The sequence below is a fragment of the Adiantum capillus-veneris genome, chromosome 7, assembly GCF_014529385.1.
Source record: "Adiantum capillus-veneris isolate H3 chromosome 7, ASM1452938v2, whole genome shotgun sequence".
NCBI lineage: Eukaryota > Viridiplantae > Streptophyta > Polypodiopsida > Polypodiales > Pteridaceae > Adiantum > Adiantum capillus-veneris.
In genome coordinates this window covers 80,790,058-80,809,355 of record NC_140937.1, presented here as the reverse complement: position 1 = coordinate 80,809,355, position 19,298 = coordinate 80,790,058, and the positions used below count along the sequence as shown (strand labels likewise).

General features: G+C 43.4%; 1 protein-coding gene across 9 annotated transcripts in view; it reads left to right on the top strand.

Annotated features, from left to right (window-relative positions):
• The window catches only part of LOC147454114 (ABC transporter A family member 7-like), a 177,554-nt gene that overhangs the window by 21,233 nt on the left and 137,023 nt on the right, over window positions 1-19,298 (top strand). For 6 of the 9 annotated variants that reach the window (XR_015188592.1, XM_086516108.1, XM_086516112.1 and 3 more), the window contains exons 2-3: window positions 14,455-14,836; window positions 14,924-15,003. Coding sequence is in view for 8 of the 9 variants with exons in the window: in XM_086516108.1 (XP_086372234.1) it covers window positions 14,455-14,836; window positions 14,924-15,003 (462 nt within the window). In the remaining variant the exon portion in view is untranslated. Of the gene's footprint in view, window positions 1-14,081; window positions 14,260-14,454; window positions 14,837-14,923; window positions 15,004-19,298 lie in introns of those variants that run through there. The other 3 variants (XM_086516114.1, XM_086516111.1, XM_086516110.1) reach the window with 3 other exon arrangements.

Below are 19,298 nucleotides of genomic sequence, written 5' to 3'. Positions count from 1 at the left end.
GACTTAGACTTAGACTTAGACTGAGACTGAGACTGAGACTGAGACTGAGACTGAGAGAGAGAGAGAGAGAGAGAGAGAGAGAGAGAGAGAGAGAGAGAGAGAGAGAGAGAGAGAGAGAGAGAGAGAGAGAGAAGAATACGACACCAGACGGTTCTCTAACCCTCCTCCAAGGGTCCCCCCTCTATGGCGAGAGAGGTCTATGCTATTGATTGCACAAATGTGGTACAATGGTCTAGATGCAATGGACTTGCTGATGATGTCGACGACAATGATGACGACGACGAGGACAGGCTGAAATCTGAAAACGCCGAGGCTGAAATGTGAAATCTGCTAACTATTGACTCTTTGCTGAATACTGACATTGTCTCGGCGAGGACGGCGATGGCGATGACGCGACGACGCTGCGTTGAAAATGTAGATGCTGAAATCTGCGGACAGCGGGCTGAATCTGAAAATGTTGGCTGACTCGACGGGACGGCGAGGATCTGCTGTGGGTAGGTGAGATCTGCGAGGCTAGGGGCTGGATCTGCTATGTCTAAGTGCTGAAAATGAAAACGTTGATGCACTGGGGCTGATCTGACGTCGGAAACTGTAAAACGCTAGGCAAGGTCTGCAACTAAAAACGCATGGTGAAATCTGCCGTTGATGAAAAACGCTATGCTGTATCTGCTGTTGAAAACGCTAGGGGAAGAAGATCCAAAAAACGTTGTCAGTTCTTGTTGGTTGGAAAACTCTAGGCCTCCTGCCAGTCTTGCTGAGAAGGTGCACTGCAAGTTGTTGAAATTTCTTCTGCCTCTTCTGCGAGACAGTGCTAGCGCTAGGTTTCTTTTATAGATACTTAGCAAACTTGCCCTACTCAGTTTTCCAACAAAGTCACTTACTAAATAATAAGTGAAAAATGAGTAAATTGGGAAATTGATTCTATGCACTGTAAAATGCTCATGATGGGTACTGGTAACTGAATGTCATGCTGATGATCCTGCTGTGTGCAACGAGAGGATATGCAACTACTCTAAGTGCTTGAACATGCACGACTTGCTCATAGGCTCACAACGGTGCCAGAACACTTCCTAAGCTGACCTGAACCCTAGACTTGAGATAGCTTGTCCACATGCACATAGGGTTAGATGTGCATGTGACATTAAGAGAGAGGAGAGGGAGAGAGTAATGTGAAGAAGAAGATTAAGTTTTGACAAACTTGATGAAGGTTTTGGCCATGGCTTCTCTTGGAGAGGGTGTGTATGTGTAGGAGGTGTGTGAAAGAGGCTTGGCTATGGCTTTCTCAAGCTTACTCTCAAGTTTGCACCTTGAGAAAATGAAGGAGAGAAGTGTAAAATGAGAAGAGAAGCCCTCCTTTTATGCACATTTTAGATAAGTGCCTTCACTTATTTTGATAACTTATCTTCTTTATTGATAAGTTCATTCAACTTATCTTGATAACTTATTTTGCTTTTCAAAACTTCTTCAACAAGCTACTTACTCACCTCATCCTTATCCTTATCTTCTCTTTCTTTTTTCTTTTTCATTTCCTTTTTCCTTATCTTTTTCTTTATGTTAATTTTCTTAAAATGAAAAGCTAATTTTCCATGCATTGTCTGTAACAGACTTGGACACTTCAAGTCGAGAATCTACCATGACACCACAAATAATCACTTCAAAATAGTTCACAATTGATTCGACACTGGCCGGCGGAGTTCTGTGCCTAGAGATATTGGCCCCAAAGACTGGCGCCCCTTTCGGTATTTCTTTTTGTATTAATCTACAACTCAAAGTACAAGTGAGTAGCCGGGACTCACTCTCAGACTCTGCGTCCAGATGCTCTGAGAAGTGAGAGCCCAACTACTAATTTAAAGAGTTTACAAGGGATGCCAAAAGCAGAGCCCCAAAAGCTGAAAAGCTGTGAATTTTAAAAGCCTTTAAAAATTTAAAGCAAGGCACTCTCTCTCTCTCTTGCGTAAAATAAAGCAGGGCATTGCATAGCTTTTTTTCTCACGCATTGCGTAGCCAAAATCTGTCCCCCATGCATTTGCTTTTTTCGTACGTTGCCACGTGGGCATCTCCGTACATTGCGCCGCAAAATCCGGCTGGGTCCGTACGTTGCCTGCCTCATCAGCACTACAACGGTGTGTGTGTGTGTGTGTGTGTTGGACTGTTTCAGCCACGTCATCATTACAGCGGGTATGTGTGTACCGAGCAGCAGCCACGTCACTAGTTTGTGACATACCCCCCTCTTGAAAGCATTGTAATCGCCCTCGATTACGCCTGCAAAATAGACAGAATCCATAAACTGTCTTAGCAGACACTGACTGTTAGTACCGACGCACTAGGAACACACATCTAGCACATGTATCAATCGACAGCCACATCACACGACATCTTAGGACATCATTGACATCACATGATAAATCACATTCAACATTTATTCGGATCTTAGACCATGATTTATCGGCAATGCAATTAGCAATCGCATCTAGATCCACTCAAGACCTGATAGATGCTCGGTTGACTAATCCCTATTGCAACCATGTGTCTCGAGATCGTTCAGACCAAAATGCTGCAGTCATTTCGTCTATTAGTTCCTGCACTTAAACAAGTCAAGAATAAATCAGTTTCATATTATTCGGAAGTCCATTTCATAAAGTTATACAACAGAATACTGTTAGCTCTTAGTATCCCTGAAGCTCAAAGAGACATCAGTGACTAGTATTCAAAAAAAAATCGAGGCATCTGTTGACAAAGGAGCGGAGTAACTCCCCTCTTGTGCAAACCCACTGCACCATATCTCCGGCCAAGCTGAAATTCGGGGTCCATTTGGAGTAGACTATGCTAAACCAAAAGCTTCAAGGTAAAGTTTCACAATCTGAGGAGTATCTGCTAGGTCCTCCTCCTCCATCCACTTCGCATCCAATGCAGGATAGTTCTTGAATTTAACCAAGAACCGCCTTCTCACTTTACCCTAAATTCTTTCCGTCCTTATGTGCCAATATCTGTTCAGGAACAAGGATCTCCTCGTTTTCTTCCACTTCGGGTTGCTCATCAGGCTCCCCATCTTTGGGCGCATCACCTTTAAAAGGTTTCAGGAGACTCACATAAAATGCATTGTGAATCCTCCAAGTGTCAGGCAGTTTCAGTCGGAAGGAAATATCATTGACCTTTTCGGAGATCTGGAAAGGTCTGTAGTATCTCATACTAAGCTTTGGAAAAAGCCTCTCCTTTCCCTTTTTCTTTCTTAAGCGTGCCTTCTCAAAACGTAAGAGCACCCAATCATTCTCCTTCAATTTCAAATCGCGACGATGGCGATGTGCTGCCTTTTTCTGTCTTTCCTGAGATTTTTGCAAAGCCTCATGGACCTTGGCAAAAGCCGTGTCCAAGTCGCGCGTGTACTCATCAGCTTCAAAAATCTTATCTTTTGTGCTTAGGAAGGGTGGAACCTTCGTTGCACCTTCAATAATCTCAAATGGCGCCTTCCCCGTCGAAGAGTGTATCGTATTATTGTAGGCAAATTCCACCTAAGGTAGGAACTTTTCCCATTGAGTCTTCTGATCCGAGATATAAGACTTCAATAAATCTAAAATCACTGAATTGGCAATCTCAGATTGCTCGTCAGTCTGCACGTGGAAAGATGATGAGAATTGCAACCGCGTGTCAATGTTCTCTCAAATTGCCTTCCAAAACAAACTCGTAAATCTGGGGTCCCTGTCGGAGACAATCGTCTCGGGCATGCCATGTAATCTGAAGATCTGGGCCAGAAACAGTCTCGCTAAGTAATCCGGCTTGACTGTTTTCTTCACTGGAATGAAATGAGCCTGCTTGCTAAATCTGTCAATAACAGTCCAGATACCATCGTGACCACTCTGTGTTCTCGGGAGATCAAAAATGAAATCCATTGCAATACTTTCCTAGGGGCGGATGGGTATGGGCAAAGTCTGTGACAATCCCTGTGCTTTATGCCTGTCAAACTTGACCTTCTGGCATACCAAGCAACTACGCACAAACTCGTTGACATCCTTCTTGAGTCTCGGCCAAAAGAAGTATCTCTACACCCCTTTCAATGTGGTAGCAATGCCGCTGTGACTCGTAAAAGGCGGACAGTGGCATTCGGTCATAACCTTTTTCCTCAACGGCTATGTAACGTACAACATGGTTTTCCTCATCAAGTAGCCATCCCGAATGGAATATCCCGCTACTGTCTCCCCATCCCGTATCCGTGTGAAAATGTTTGCAAAGTCTGTATCTGTGGCATACTGATCGACCATATCCTCGAAGCTCCTATGATGGATGGCGGAAATAGCCAGAACCAACGGCTTCCGAGACAAAGCATCTGCCACCAAATTCTTCTGTTCCTGCACATGGACAATCTGGAAGTGAAACTGTGACAAGATGCTTGCCCACCGCATCTGCTTTTCTGATAGCTACTTCTGTGACAAGAAGTAGCGTTAACTCTGATGGTCTGTAAAGACAATGAAATCCGCTTCGAGTAGGTAGTGCTGCCACTGAGTAAGAGCATGGATAACCGCCAAAAGCTCTTTCTCATAAATCTGTGTTGTCAATTCCGGCCTTGAAAACAGTCGCCTCTCGTAAGCAATGACATGGACTTCTTGCATTAAGACCGCACCCAAACTACGACCACAAGCATCACAATATACTTCAAATGACTTCTGCAAATCCGGCAAAGTCAAAACTGCTTCTGTAGTCAATTTCTCTTTCAATGTCTGAAAGACAGTCACCTCTGTGGGTCCCCACGAGAAAGAGACTCCTTTCTGTGTCAAGATATGCAAAGGGGAAGCAACCTCTGCAAACGTTCTAATGAACCGCCTGTAGTACGAACACAATCCCAAGAAGCTTTTAACTTCATGGACATTCTTCAAATCAGGCCAATAACGGATAGTCTCTATCTTGGCTGGATCCATCTGCACTCCTGCTGCCGACACAATGTGTCCCAAAAAGTGTATCTCTGGTAGGAAAAATTCACTTTTCTTCGCATTAATCACTAACTTGTGATCTCGTAATGCCTGAAAGACTTGAAGCAGATGTACTCTATGTTTTGCCTCATCCTTTGAGAAAACAATGATGTCGTCAAAGAAAGTGCCAACAAATAGTGTATACTCTCGAAAAATCCTGTCCATCATTCGGTTAAATGTTGCAGGAGCATTGGTTAGGCCAAAAGGCATCACAAGAAACTCAAATAACCCAAAAGTTGTCCGAAAGGCTGTCTTGTAGACATTTCCCTGCGCGATTCGGATCTGATGATATCCACTTTTCAAGTCGATCTTGCTTAAGCACGAGGTGATCCCTGAAGTCGGTCAAGTATATCATGGATTCTAGGAATCGGATATCTATTCTTGATGGTGATTTTGTTGAGAGCTTTATAATCGATGCACATTCTCCAAGATCCGTCGTTCTTCAAAACCAACAACATAGGAGAGCAGTACGATGAAGTACTTGGCTGGGCAAGAACCTTTTCCAAGAGGTCTTTCACTTGGTTCATAATTTCTTTGTTCTGGGCTCGGCTCACACGGTAAGGTGGCCGGTTTTGTCGTGTGCTTCCAGGTATCAGATCAATGGTATGCTCCTCAAGACGAGCGGGTGGTAACTCGCCTGGGAGGCCCTTCGAGAAGCAATCGGCATGAGCGTGGTGAAAATCTTGGTGTTCTTTATCAAGTTCAGACATATTTGTCCTATCCGCATCACTCAACTCTTTGAAAAAGATCGAGTAAACAAACAGACTGGATTTCATTAATTTTGAAATGGCCGAAGCCAATACAATAGGGACGGACTCGTCCTTAAGTTTTACATCGAGTACAATGGTTCTACCCTTCTCTGTGGTCAAAGTCGTTTTCCTCGCCCGATAGTCGACCACGGCGTTGTTCTTGTGGTACCAGGGAATTCCCAAGAGAACATCACAACCTTCCAAAGGCATTATGTAGAAGTCCTCATGCCCCAAATACCCCTGAGAATGCAACCTAAGTTTGCCAATGACAGGTGTAATGGCTACGTCCTTGCCGGGTGCCGCTAGAATTGCCTCAGAAAGTGGTCCCATCCCATTGTGAGTGATCTCGAGCCGCGCCGCCAATTTCGGTGGAATGAAGTTGGCCTTGGCTCCTCTATCAAAGAAGATCAGGGCTTCTTGGTCTTTCACTTTGCCCAAGCTCGGCAAAGTTTTGTACTCTTGTCCATCGTGCTGGGATCGGTACCCATGCAATCTGGAACCAGTCCTGTTTTCATCTTGCCTTTTCATCCACGCTCCTCAGCTGCTCTTGAACTCTCAGGCCTCTCATCGTCCTTGTCGTTCTGTTCTTTCTTTGTCTTTTTAGGGCACTTCACGGAGATATGCCCAGTTTTCCCGCATCCAAAGCACTTCCCCTCCTTAATGTAGCGAGCCCTCTCTTGAGGAGCGAGTTTGGGTCATGCATCCTTTTCTTTCTTTTCTTGGTTGCTCTTCCTCTTTCTACTTTCATTTGTCGAAGTCTGTTCAGCCCTATGCATCATGATTTCATCTTTGGGGTAGGTTAAACTGCCGGAGTGAATGGCAAGACCCCGTTTCGCATGACTCAGTAACTCCTATGGAATGGAGGTTTTTTGTTCCAAGCAGTGATCTCGGATCTTTGTAGGAAGACCCAAGGTAAACCGCTCAATCTGTTCCTTGAACGAGATCTTCTTAAATGAAGAGGCGGGTAGAAAAGAGCTCTAGAATCTCTCGCAATAAGTGTTCACTTTATCCTTCTTGGTCATCCGAAGATGGTTCCAAGCGGTTCGTATGTTGCGTTCATACTCTTGAGTCAGCCAAGAAGAAATAAAAAGCTTTGAATTTCAGCCATTTAACTGGCGCTGTCTTGTTTAATAGAAGCGTGGACCACCAAGTAAGAGGCAGCCCTCCGAATCTTAGAGTGCTCTGAGTAACGCCCTCTTGAGAAAGCTATGTCAAATTGTTGTATAAAAGACAAAGCCTTTGAAGCATCTCTATAACCAGAAAACGTGTCAAATTTAATTGACTGTCCACCTTCCTTAGACTCTCGGACTTTCTTGCTTTTGTCTTCCAGAAAGTCATACTGGTTGGCTTTATAAAAATTCTTCTTCCTTGCGTAAAAGTTGTTGTCGTCAGAGTCCGAACTATCTGAAGACGAGTCCTCTGTAGAACTGTCAACCACGGGGGAGATTTAGGCTTCTTTTCCCTTTCCGAAGCTTCGCTTTTTGCTTCGCTTTTTGCTTCGCTTTTTACCTTTTCTGTCTTGTTCGCTCGAGTCAGAGGAGCTAGAAGAACTCTCAGAAGAAGAAGAAGAAGGACTGGGTACTCCTTCAAATCGAACACGCTTCTTCAAATCGAACACGCTTCTTTTGCCTTTTTGCCGATTGAAAAGTAGACTGACGACCCAAATAACCTGGGAAGTCAGCGCCTTTCTTCTGCTTTTTGTCGTGCTTTTTCGCTTTGTTCTGCGCGTCAAAAAGTTGAGCACTTCGTGCATCAACCACCTCTTCTAATTCTTGCTTTGTGTACATCCTGGGAGTAGGAGGTTTCTTGAGAGCCGGTTTGAGGGGTGGTTCTGTGGTCTGCCGCCGCCACTGTGTGTGCACCTCATCGAAAGAGGTCTTGCTCATATATTTTGCAAATTTCGGGTCCTTCGCAAAATTAAGCATCATCTTTGTTGCATCGCCGATCAATCTTCGAGGCTCCATCTCTTCGAGCTCAGCCTGAGTAGGCCGAGGTGGGCCATACTCCTTGCGTGAATCTTCCTTGTGATCTCTTCCTGCATCTCCGGATGCAGAGGAAGTCGACTGATCTCTGCTTGAAGCCATAAGTGCGGCATAAAAAAGATCAAATTTCCCGTAGATATAGAAATCGGCCGGGTTCTGATACCACTGTAATCGACTTGGACACTCCAAGTCTAGAATCTATCGTGACACCTCAATAATCACTTCAAAACAGTTTACAGTTCACAATTGATTCGACACTGGCCCGACGGAGTTCCGTGCCTAGAGATATTGGCCCCAAAGATTGGCGCCCCTTTCGATATTTCTTTTTGTATTAATCTGCAACTCTAAAGTACAAGTGAGTCGCCGGGACTCACTCTCAGACTCTGCGTCCAGATGCTCTGAGAAGTGAGAGCCCAACTACTAATTTAAAGAGTTTACAAGGGATGCCAAAAGCAAAGCCCCAAAAGTTGAAAAGCTGTGAATTTTAAAAAGCCTTTGAAAATTTAAAGCAAGGCCCTCTCTCTCTCTCTTGCGTAAAATAAAGCAGGGCATTGCTTTCTCACGCCTACGCCAAAATCTGCTCCCCGCGCATTTGCTTTTTCCGTATGTTGTCACGTGGGCATCTTCGAACAGTGCACCGCAAAATCCGACTGGGTCCATATGTTGCTTGCCTCGTCAACACTATAGCGGTGTATGTGTGTGTGTTGGACTGTTTCAGCCACGTCATCATTACAACGGGTATGTGTGTACTGGGCAACAGCCACGTCACTAGTTTGTGACATTGGTTATGTCCCTATTCCCATGGTGTAAGCCGGAAGTGGCTTGTGGGTATACTTTGGTGCTTGATTTGAACCCGAATTTACTCGAACATTTTTTTCCCCTATGATTTTCTCTCTCTTTTTCAAGTCGATGGCTTAGATGCGATAGTCGAAAGTAAGGGCTAGGAGGAGGCCCTTACATTGACTATCGGGCTAAGAAAGTGACTTTGACGAATGAGAAGGGCAAAGAGATTGTACTTGAAGGAGAAAAACTGAAAGGCGAGTTCGTCCCACTTGATGAAATCCAGTTTCTTTTTACTCGATGACGATTAAAGGGCGAATATGTTTGACCTCGAAAGGAACGACAAGATTTTTTGCAAACTTAGGCTGATTGTTTCTCTGAGGGCGTACCAGGCGAGTTGCCTTTTTCACGCCCTAAAGATCACATGAATGATTTTCGGGTCGTACAACATTGAACTAGCCACTTCACAGAGTTAGCGGAGACCAAAATAAAGAAACAATGAATCAGAACAGATCTTGCATTACGAGGATCGATGATATACTTGACAGACTTCAGGGTTCTACTTGCCGAATTGATCTGAAGAGTGATTATCATCAGATTCGAATTACTCCTAGAGACGTCTACAAGACAACTTTCAGAATGACTTTTTGGATTTTTAGAGAGTACCGATTATTTGTGGGTACTTTCTTTAAAGGACAACATTATCGTTTTCCCCAAGAATGAAGCAAAACAGAGTCACCACCTGTTGCAGGTTTTCCAGGCACTGTGGAAGCATAAATTGCTTATAAATGTGAAAAAGACCGAGGTTTTTTTTTTCTTTTTTGCCTGAGATACATTTTTTGGGACACCTCGTCTCAATAGAAGGGGTAAAGATGAACCTGGCCAAAATTGAGACTATTGGCTTGATTTGAAGAATGTTCATGAGGTTCGACACTTATATGGGCTTGTGCTCATAATTTTCGGTGGGTCATTCAAAAATTTACAGAGATAGTTTCTATTTTGCATATGCTGACTTAGAAAAGAGTTCCTTTTACTTGGAACAGACAGAGAATTTCAACCTTTGAGACTCTCAAAGAAAAGTTGAGTACTGGACTGGTGTTGGCTTTACCAGACTTGCAAAAGACATTCGTAGTTTACTGTGATGCTTATGGTTGCAGGTTGGGAGCAGTCTTGATGCAAGAAGGCCATGTAATTGCTTATGAGAGCAGAATGTTTTTATGTCCTGAAATGGTTGCACAAATTTATGAAAAAGAGCTATTGGCAGTGATCCATGTTCTTACTCAGTGGTGACACTATTTCCTCGGAGCTGATTTTACAGTCTTTACAGATCATCAAAGTTTATGCTACCTGTCACAGAAGCAGCTTTTGGAAAAGCAGATGCGATGGGCTAACATCTTGTCACAGTTTCATTTCCAGATTGTCCATGTTTAGGGACACAAAATTTGGTGGCGAATGCTTTGTCTCGGAAGCCCCTTGTATCGGCTCTTTTTGCAATTCATCATAGAAGCTTCGAGGATATGATTGAACGGTACGCCACAGATCTTGACTTAGCGGACATCTTTACCCGCATACAGAATGGGGAGACAGTTCCAGGGTATTCCGCAAAATGGCTACTTAATGAAGAAAACAATCCTTGAGGGAAAAGGTCTTGACCGAGTACCATTGTCCACCTTTTACAGGCCACGGTGGCCGGATATATATCCATGACTATTACTGCGTAAGTTAGTTACTTCCACTGGCCGAGGCTTAAAAAGGATGTGAATGACTTTATTCGCAGTTGTTTAGTATGCCAAAAGGTCAAGTTTGATAGGCATAAGGCACACGGACTCTTACACCCTTTACCCATCCCTACCCACCCCTGAGAAAGCTTTGCTATGGATTTCATCTTCATCTCCCCAAGACTCAAAGAAGGCATGATTGCATTTGGACAGTCATCAACAGATTCAATAAGCTGACTACCTTCTTTATGTTATAGAAGACAGTTAAGTCCAATCATTTGGCGAAACTGTTTGTTTCACTGATTTTCCGAATATATGGCATGCCTTAGTCCATTGCTTGGACATGGATCCCCGGTTGGCTAGTTTGTTTTGGAGGGCAATCTGGGAGAACATTGGCACGCTGTCACAGTTCTCGTCCTCGTTCCACCCGAAGATAGATGGGCAATTTGAGATAGCCAATTCAATGATTTTGAATTTGTTGAAGTCTTATTTTTCGGATCGGAAGGCTTAATGGGAAAAGTTTTTGTGCTTGGTGGAGTTTGCGTACAACAACACACGGGGAAGGTGCCATTTGAAGTATTCGAGGGTGCTAAGAAGGTTCTTCAATATCTAAGCACCTAAGACAAGATTCTTTTGAAGTAGATTTTTGAAACAAAGTCTAGAAGGCATGGAAGGCCATCTAACCGTACAAAGGAGGAGAGCTTGTCCCCTTTTGACAATGACCATATCAACAAGAAAACCAAGGAGTTCAAGGAAGGGAGTCAAGCCGTTAGGTTTCAAACGTTTGTCAGGCTACCAGGGCACCCATTGAGCCCTTGAGTTTGTACAACAGTTTGATGTTGCCTTCTCTGGAGAGCGGTACTCAAAACATTCCCGGGAGCGAAAGGCGGCATCTTACTTGAAAGGAACGGTGCAGGCATGGTAATCTACTCTGTTGTTACGCAGAGAAACACATGCGACGTGGTTAAAATTCTTTTTTTTTCACGACAACTTGGATATTAGATAAATATGGAAGAGATGTCATCACGACTTGGCATCACTTGAAAATGAGTGAGAAAGATACATTGGATGACTACTGCCAGAGGTTTTGGGATACTTGTTTGCCAGTGTCTTCGTTTTGGAAGATTACTTTGAAAGACTAGATTGAGCGGTTTTGCTATTGTTTATCAAAGATTTTCAAGACTATGCTTTAAACCAGAAGTTGGACTCCATTCAGAGACTTGGGGGACATGACTAAGCAACGATTTGGAATGCATGCCGGCTCATTGACTTATGCGACGGACACGATAGTATCCACCTCAAAAAGGCAAGAGTTTTTTAGTGAAGAGAATGAATCAAGGGGACCAGATGATAGCTCATCACGGATTTAGGAGAATCAGAGGGTTTTGACGAACTAAGGGAACCATATGCAAGTTCATCAAAGGATTCTAGAGAAAGAGCAATCGGATAATAGTGTGTCTTAGGATTTCGATGATTGCCACTGACGTGTCAATGGATAGGGGAAGCGAAAGTCGCTACCCGCAGGTCCTAGGGCACAAGGAAAGAAAGGAAAAATGAAATCAGTTGGTAGATCAGAACATTCCCCAGACCCAGGATAAGATTTTTGAAGTAGATCAATATGATCTAGATCTGAATACTATCTAGATCTGAATACTGCTTTTGCCAAGGTGCACGAGGCTCTTGAGAAGTCTCAAGCACGGCTTGAGAAGGCAGGCGACACGATTCGACGCGACTTGCAGCTGAAGGAAAATGATTTGGGTGCTTTTACGGTTTGAGAAGGCACGCCTTAGGAAATGAAAGAAAGAGCAAAAGAGATTGGCTTTCCACGACAGGAAAGAGAAAGGTAAAGTGAACGGTGATTCTTAGTTAAGAACCATCGAGCATTAACTGTGAAATGGATGGAGGAGGAGGACCTAGCAGATACTCCTCGGATACTCGACCTTTACCTTGATGTTTTTAGTCTAAGCTTTGTCTATTCCGAAAGATCCTGGAGATCAACAGGGTTGAATCTAGTGCAGTCGGGATTGCACAAGAGGGGAGTTACTCCACTCCTTTGTCACAGATTACCTAGATATGATTAAAGTCATTGATTTTCTTTTGAGTCTCAAGGATACATAACGGCTTGTTAGTATACTGTTGGATGACTTTATGAGAGAAGTACTTCAAAATGGGATCCCCAAAAATGATTTCTCGCACACGACAGTGCTTGACGCGAATGATTACTCGCACACGACAGTGCTTGAGTCGAAAATCTCTATAGACATGATCGCAATATAGGATTAGTTAATCCGACATCAGTGAGGTCCAGGATGGATCTAGATGCAATTACTAAATACGTTGCTGGCAGTCATGGTCTGAGATTTGGAATGAGTTTTTTTGTGATTGATTTGTCATGTGATGTTCTGTGATGTCATGTGCAGTGATGTGATTGTCGTCTTTGTACAAGTGCTAGATATGTCGTGTCTAGTGCGTCGGTACTTAGAGTCAGTGTCTACTGAAATAGTTTATGGCCTTTGTCTGTTTTGCAGGCGTAATCGAGGGCGATTACAATTCTTTCAAGAGGGGGGTATGTCACAAAGTGGTGACGTGGCACGCCCGACAGCCTGATGACATGGCAGACAGGCGAACGTTGACGTGGCAGGCAAGCAGTACCGACATACATTGTACGGATTGTTGACGTGGACTGTACAGACAGGCTATACAGACCTGCTGGCGTGGCACTGTACGGATGCCCGCTTTTTGCGTTACCATGTTGACGTGGCAGCTATACGGATTTCTGTAGAAAGCGGTTGTGCTTTTTGGCAGCTTTGAAAGCCAGTAGCTTTTGGGAACCCGTTGCTTTTAAGTTTACTGCTTTTGGGGCTCTGTTTTAGCACCCCTTGTATCGGGCTCTGCTTTTAGCACCCCTTGTATTAATAAATAAGTCCCAAGGGTCTCACTTCTCAGAGCATTTGGATGCAGAGTCTGAGAGTGAGCACCTGTGGGAGTTGTACTTTGCTCAAAGATTAATATAAAAAGGAATACCGAAAGGGGCGTCAGTCTTTGGAGCCAATACCTCTGTGTACGGAACTATGCTGGGCCGTGTCGACTTCTCTTTCTTTCTATTAAAGTTTAGTGATTATGAAGTTTCTGTTTGTGTGTTGCTATTAAATTCTCGCTTGCCGTGTCTAAGCCCGGCTACAACACATTGACACAACCATCCACCGGCCATGCGAATCGTTATGTAACAGAAGAGGCTTAAGTTCATGACGACCTAGCATCAATAAACCCGAGAAATCTTGCAAGCAAGCGTACGCAATCCAATAACCGGCGAAATAAGAACTAGTGTGTCACAAGTGAGATACAATATCTGACATAAGCAACGAGAGGCGAGAGCGAGGCCAGTGCAACAACGGCAAGCAAAACTGAACATATGGCATCATGATACTTTGGACAGTATGAAGTCGAACATGTAACGGCCATGTAAACAGTTTCCAATAGTGCAATTTGACATACAATTGTTGCATGACCCAACTGACTTGTTGGGTATTAGTTACTTGCCAGCCAATAGGATATCCCAAGTGTCTGACCACCACATGCGGATCAAGAATTTCGCCAGGTCACAAAAGATGATGCCAGTCACAAACACCAAGAGGCAAGAGTTGGATTTCCAAAAGTTAACTCTAAGCCTTGCTGCCAGACCAAAAATATCCAATGGCTGCATAATCTCTCGCACATCATTCTAATTATTGCGAGGCATGAACAACGAATCATTAGCATAGGCCTGCCTTATAAAGTCATTGTCATTGGGTAATTTCAGCTCGTAAAGACGACCAAGCGAAGTCAAGTGATCCAGATATAGTAACAAGGGGTGAGTGGCAATGGTGTACAACAAAGCGCTAAGTGGGCAACCCTATGTGACTGAGTATCCAAGAGGCCAAGGTTCAGTTAACTCACCATCAAGAAGGCCTAAAGACGTATTGTGAGCATATAAGAAGTGTACAACATTAGCCGACTTTGGACCAAATCCAAGGGCCCGCATTGTAGCGGCAATGAAATCCCACTGTACCGTATCAAACGCCTTTCCAAGGTCAGCGTGGTCATATAGGTCATTTTGGCCTTTTGAAGACGGTTAATATAACATTTCATTTCATCTCTCTCTCTCTCTCTCTCATAATTCAGATCATCTATCTCCTTATTCTTGACAAACTCTTTGCTCAAACTTTAGATTCTTGCATGATGATTTCGTTGGATCGTATATAATATTTTTATTTCATTTATGCAGAGACGAAAAATGGCTACAAACTGTTGCCTGGTTGGTTTTCCAATAGTACTGTGCACACTTCTTGTTCTTTTCCAAGTCATCATAAACAAAGTTTTGAGTGGTCCAAGCCATTCATGTGGGTGTACTTGTTTACCAACAAATGCCAGTGGGATCTGCAAGAAGGAATGTGGTTTAGAGTACTCAACTCCAGCACAAGCGGTATTTTGTGCAATTCCAAAGCCACCACAGTGGCCAGCAGTTTTGCAAGTTCCTTCTTCTCAACATAGAGCAATAGATGAGCATAACAACGAGTTTCCAGGCTTGCCGGATGTTTCATGCCGGTGGTGGGGCACATGTCCCATAAGCTTTCTGTATACTGGCAAGAGTCAGCTTGTTGCAAATAGTGAGGCTCTATTCTGACCAATTGGAAACGCTGGCAACATGAAACTCCTGATTTTCACATCTAAAATTATTTTTAATGTTACTGCAGACATCGTATCCCAGTTTTTCACAAGTTCCTTACCATCGAATATCTCAGATCTAATACGCACGTTGTCTGAGCTTGTCCCGGTATACTTCAATCCCTTCTTTTGGACAGAAGAAGAGATGCTTTTTGGCTGCTTTAAAAAAAAAAAGATTGTTGATTGGATTACTTCTATGTCAGAGTGTTTAATGGTTTCAAGAACTGAAAGATACTCTGAAATATCACTAGGGAACAATTTATGGAATACCTGCAACCAATTTCCTTGAACCTGCCTTTTACTCTGGCCGTCAAGTATATATTTTAGAGTCAAGCTGTTTGGGCCTTTCATATCCCTGTAAGTTGAAAGTGCCTTGTTGTCAATTTTACAGATGCAGTTGTATTAAGGATGTCTATCTCTCTCTTTTGTTTGTGTTAAGGAGCTCATAAATTATACACAGATATATAGAAGTCACAAAAGTTCATTTAGAGTCTTAAAATCTGAGAGAGAAAAATGAAATGTTATATTAAATGTTTTCAAAAGGCCAAAATGGCAAAATGATCTTAATAGAATTTGATACTTTGTCTGGAAAGCTATGAAAATAGAAAATGAACAGCTATGAAAATAGTATATAATATATATATATATATATATATATTTAGAGAGAGAGAGAGAGAGAGAGAGAGAGAGAGAGAGAGAGAGAGAGAGAGAGAGAGAGAGAGAGAGAGAAATGAAATGAAATGCTATATTAACGTCTTCAAAAGGCCAAAGTGACCTATGAGACCAGAAAGTTACAATGCGGTGTATTTGATACAAAGTCAGATTAACAAAATAAATTAAATGCGGATAACAAAATATAAATACTGCGGAATCCTAAACTAAGCTGATAGGTGTGAAAGGAATAAGGAGGGAATAAGGAGGGGTAAATTGAAAAGAGAAACCTAAGGGGTATCTGAGTTTGAGAGAGAGAGAGAGAGAGAGAGAGAGAGAGAGAGAGAGAGAGAGAGAATGAAATGAAATGAAATGTTATATTAACGTCTTCAAAAGGCCAAAATGACCTATGAGACCAATCAGTTACAAAATAGTGAATCTAATACCATGTCTGAGAGAGAGAGAGAGAGAGAGAGAGAGAGAGAGAGAGAGAGAGAGAGATAGATTTTATTATCGTCCTCGGAGGTCAAATATGACCTATGGGACCAAAGTTACATGTGATGTAGTATGTGTATGGCTGATGAGTGACTCTCGATGCTCCAAAATTGTAGTGATGAGAGTTGCAATGGAGAGCCCACACTTTGGCTGGGAGAGGAAAGTGTGTAGGTCTAAGTTATGGCTGAAAATGTGAGAGAAGCAAGTTCGGATGTGATCAAAAGCTGAGCACTCTAGTAGTGTGTGGTACTCAGACTCTCGAACTTGCAGTGAGCATAATGTGCACAATCGATTTGACTCTTCTCCATTGCCCCAACGCCCTATCTCGCATCGAAGGAAATGGGAGCTAAGCCGAATTGCTGCGATAGTGCGTATCGCGGACAAGGGAATAGGCTCAAGCATGTAAGTGTGAGTACGGTTTCCTCTCTCAGCGAAGAACATGGTTTTGTAGTTGGGGGCAATATAGGTGGTGTAATGTATGAAGCGTGACCCACCGGATTTCTCCCAAGCCGTAATACATTGGCGTTGTAGAAAAGCTTCATTCACTTGAGAGTCAATTGAAGCATCATGTAGCAAGTGTAATGCATCCCATCTCCCAAACCACTTCTTTATGTCTTGCATCCATCCCGTGCTCAAGATCTTGCTTTTATGCGTCTTTTGAACTTTTTTGCTTGCTTCCCATGCAATTGTAGGAAGTCGATGTGAGGGGTTTTGACGCATCTTTATCATGTACTCCACAACCCTTTCCATGCCCATAACCTCAATTGGAAGAGATCCCGACTCAAGAAGTAGGAGCATATATGGTGTTTGTGTCTTAACTTGGAGAAAGTTTGTAAGAAAACGCTTTTGGACATTCTCAAACTCTTTCCAAGTAGACTTTGAGATGCTCCCGCCCCACACTTCAACTCCATAAAGAAGAACCGGTGTCACCAATGCATCAAAAAGATACTTCTTGAGAACCCAACACTTGATGTTTCCCGCATTACACATGTTCTCAAATGCATAATATGCTCTCTTTCCCGCTTCCAAACGACGCATAGCACATTCATGCCACTTGTGATTGGATGGAACCTCAAGGCCAAGGTACTTAAAGCTCTCAACAACTTCAAGTGTCTCGTTGTTGTACACAATGCGTGGCTTCTCCTTATGGTTGGTTTTCACAAGCATAACCTTTGTTTTGGATTCATTTACAATCAGCCCACTATGCAAGCAAAAGTTCTCAAGGACAACCATAAGCTTTTGTGCATCTTCTAAAGTGTGTGCTAGAAGCACTACATCATCCGCATACAACAATAGCATGATTACCGCATTGCAAATAGTGACCTCTTCAATGCCTTCTTCTTGCATAAAGTCAAGTACCATTTGTTCCAATTGATCGATGCATAGACCAAAGAGAGTTGGTGACAATGGACATCCTTGTTTAACCCCAATAGTGCTTACAAAAATTTCTGAAATTTCTCTTTCCATGCGCAATTGACAAATCACCTTCTCATAGATTCGAGAAACCGCAAGCATAAACTCACTTGGCACTTGGAGTTCTTCCATCCTTCTCCACAAATTGTTACGTGGAATCATATCAAAGGCTTTCTTAAAGTCCACAAAACAACAATACAATCGCTTGCCTTTCAATCGACTTTCCTCCATGAGAACACGAAGAGTGACAAGATGATCAATGGTGCTATGGCATCGACGAAAACCCGCTTGTCCCTTTGCACGCTTGTCATTCTCTTCAGCCCAATCACTCAATTTCATCTCCATTATGCACCCAAACAACTTTGCCATAAGAGACCCAATCATTATAGTCCGGTAGTTGCTTACATTCTTTACATCCCCTCCTTTATGCAAAGGCTTAACCCAATTAGTACTCCAATCATAAGGCATACCATGTTGAAGTGCAAGGTTGAACAGCCCCTCTTGATAGAGGGACGCGCCATTCGTCTGCATCCATTGGTTCGTGGGGGGTCTAACGCAGATCTTGACGGGGATCAGATGGCCGTTCATGTCCCTTTATCTGTCGAAGCTCAAATCGAGGCTCGTCTTCTGATGTTTTCGCATCTCAATTTATTATCTCCCGCTACGGGCGATCCCGTATCTGTACCGAGTCAGGACATGCTTCTTGGTCTTTATGCGCTAACAATTGAAAGTAGGCAAGGAATCTATAGAAATAGACATCTTGGTTTTATAGACAGGGTTAACGTATATTCCACCAAACTACTTCATTTCAGCAGTTACTGTGACTTACTTCGGGCCAAGGAATCGAGACAAGTGGATAGTAGGAACAAAGCAGCAACAGCTAGCAGAAAAATGGCTCCGGTGTAGAGATCTTCGTTATTGCGTAAACCAATAGTGTACCACCACTGATATACGCCGGAATAGGCAATATTGACCGGGCTCGCGGACCCCCCCCCCCCCCCCCCCCCCGGGTATAGGCTTCGACCGCCGGTTGACCAAAATGAGGATCCCAAATGGCATGGGCAATCGGCCTGACATGTAATGGGTCCTGTACCCATGTTTCAAAGTTGCCCTGCCAAGCTACGTGGGAGTGGGAGAGAGAGAGAGAGAGAGAGAGAGAGAGAGAGAGAGAGAGAGAGAGAGAGAGAGAGAGAGAGAGAGAGAGAGAGAGAGAGAGAAGAAGAAGAAGAAGAAGAAGAAGAAGATAATTTTTAACGTCGTGGGAAACTGTCCCAAGAGACCTCAAATATCTATCCGATGAGAGAGAGAGAGAGAGAGAGAGAGAGAGAGAGAGAGAGAGAGAGAGAGAGAGAGAGAGAGAGAGAGAGAAGAAGAAGAAGAAGAAGATAATTTTTAACGTCGTGGGAAACTGTCCCAAGAGACCTCAAATATCTATCCGATGAGAGAGAGAGAGAGAGAGAGAGAGAGAGAGAGAGAGAGAGAGAGAGAGAGAGATTATCAACATCTTCGAAAGGCTGAACTTGGCCTATGAGGCAAATCAATGTACATGTGTAGAGTGTGATATATCCACTGTCATCCCAAAAAAGGAAAAGCTGAATTGAAAGTAAACCCTATAGTTAAAGCCGATTGATAAAGTGGTGTACAATGAGGGGTGACCATGATGGCGGATAGAGGGAGGATGGAGCTGCTAGGGGGAAATGCGTGATGTAGTGGTTGGCATTGATGGTGCATCTTGTCATGGAGAGGATGGGTTTACTCGGCAGTTTTTCTGCAGTTTTGGGATGTACTCAGCTTCGTTATGCTTTCGGGCCTAGAACACATATTTGACACAAGAGAGATGCCTGC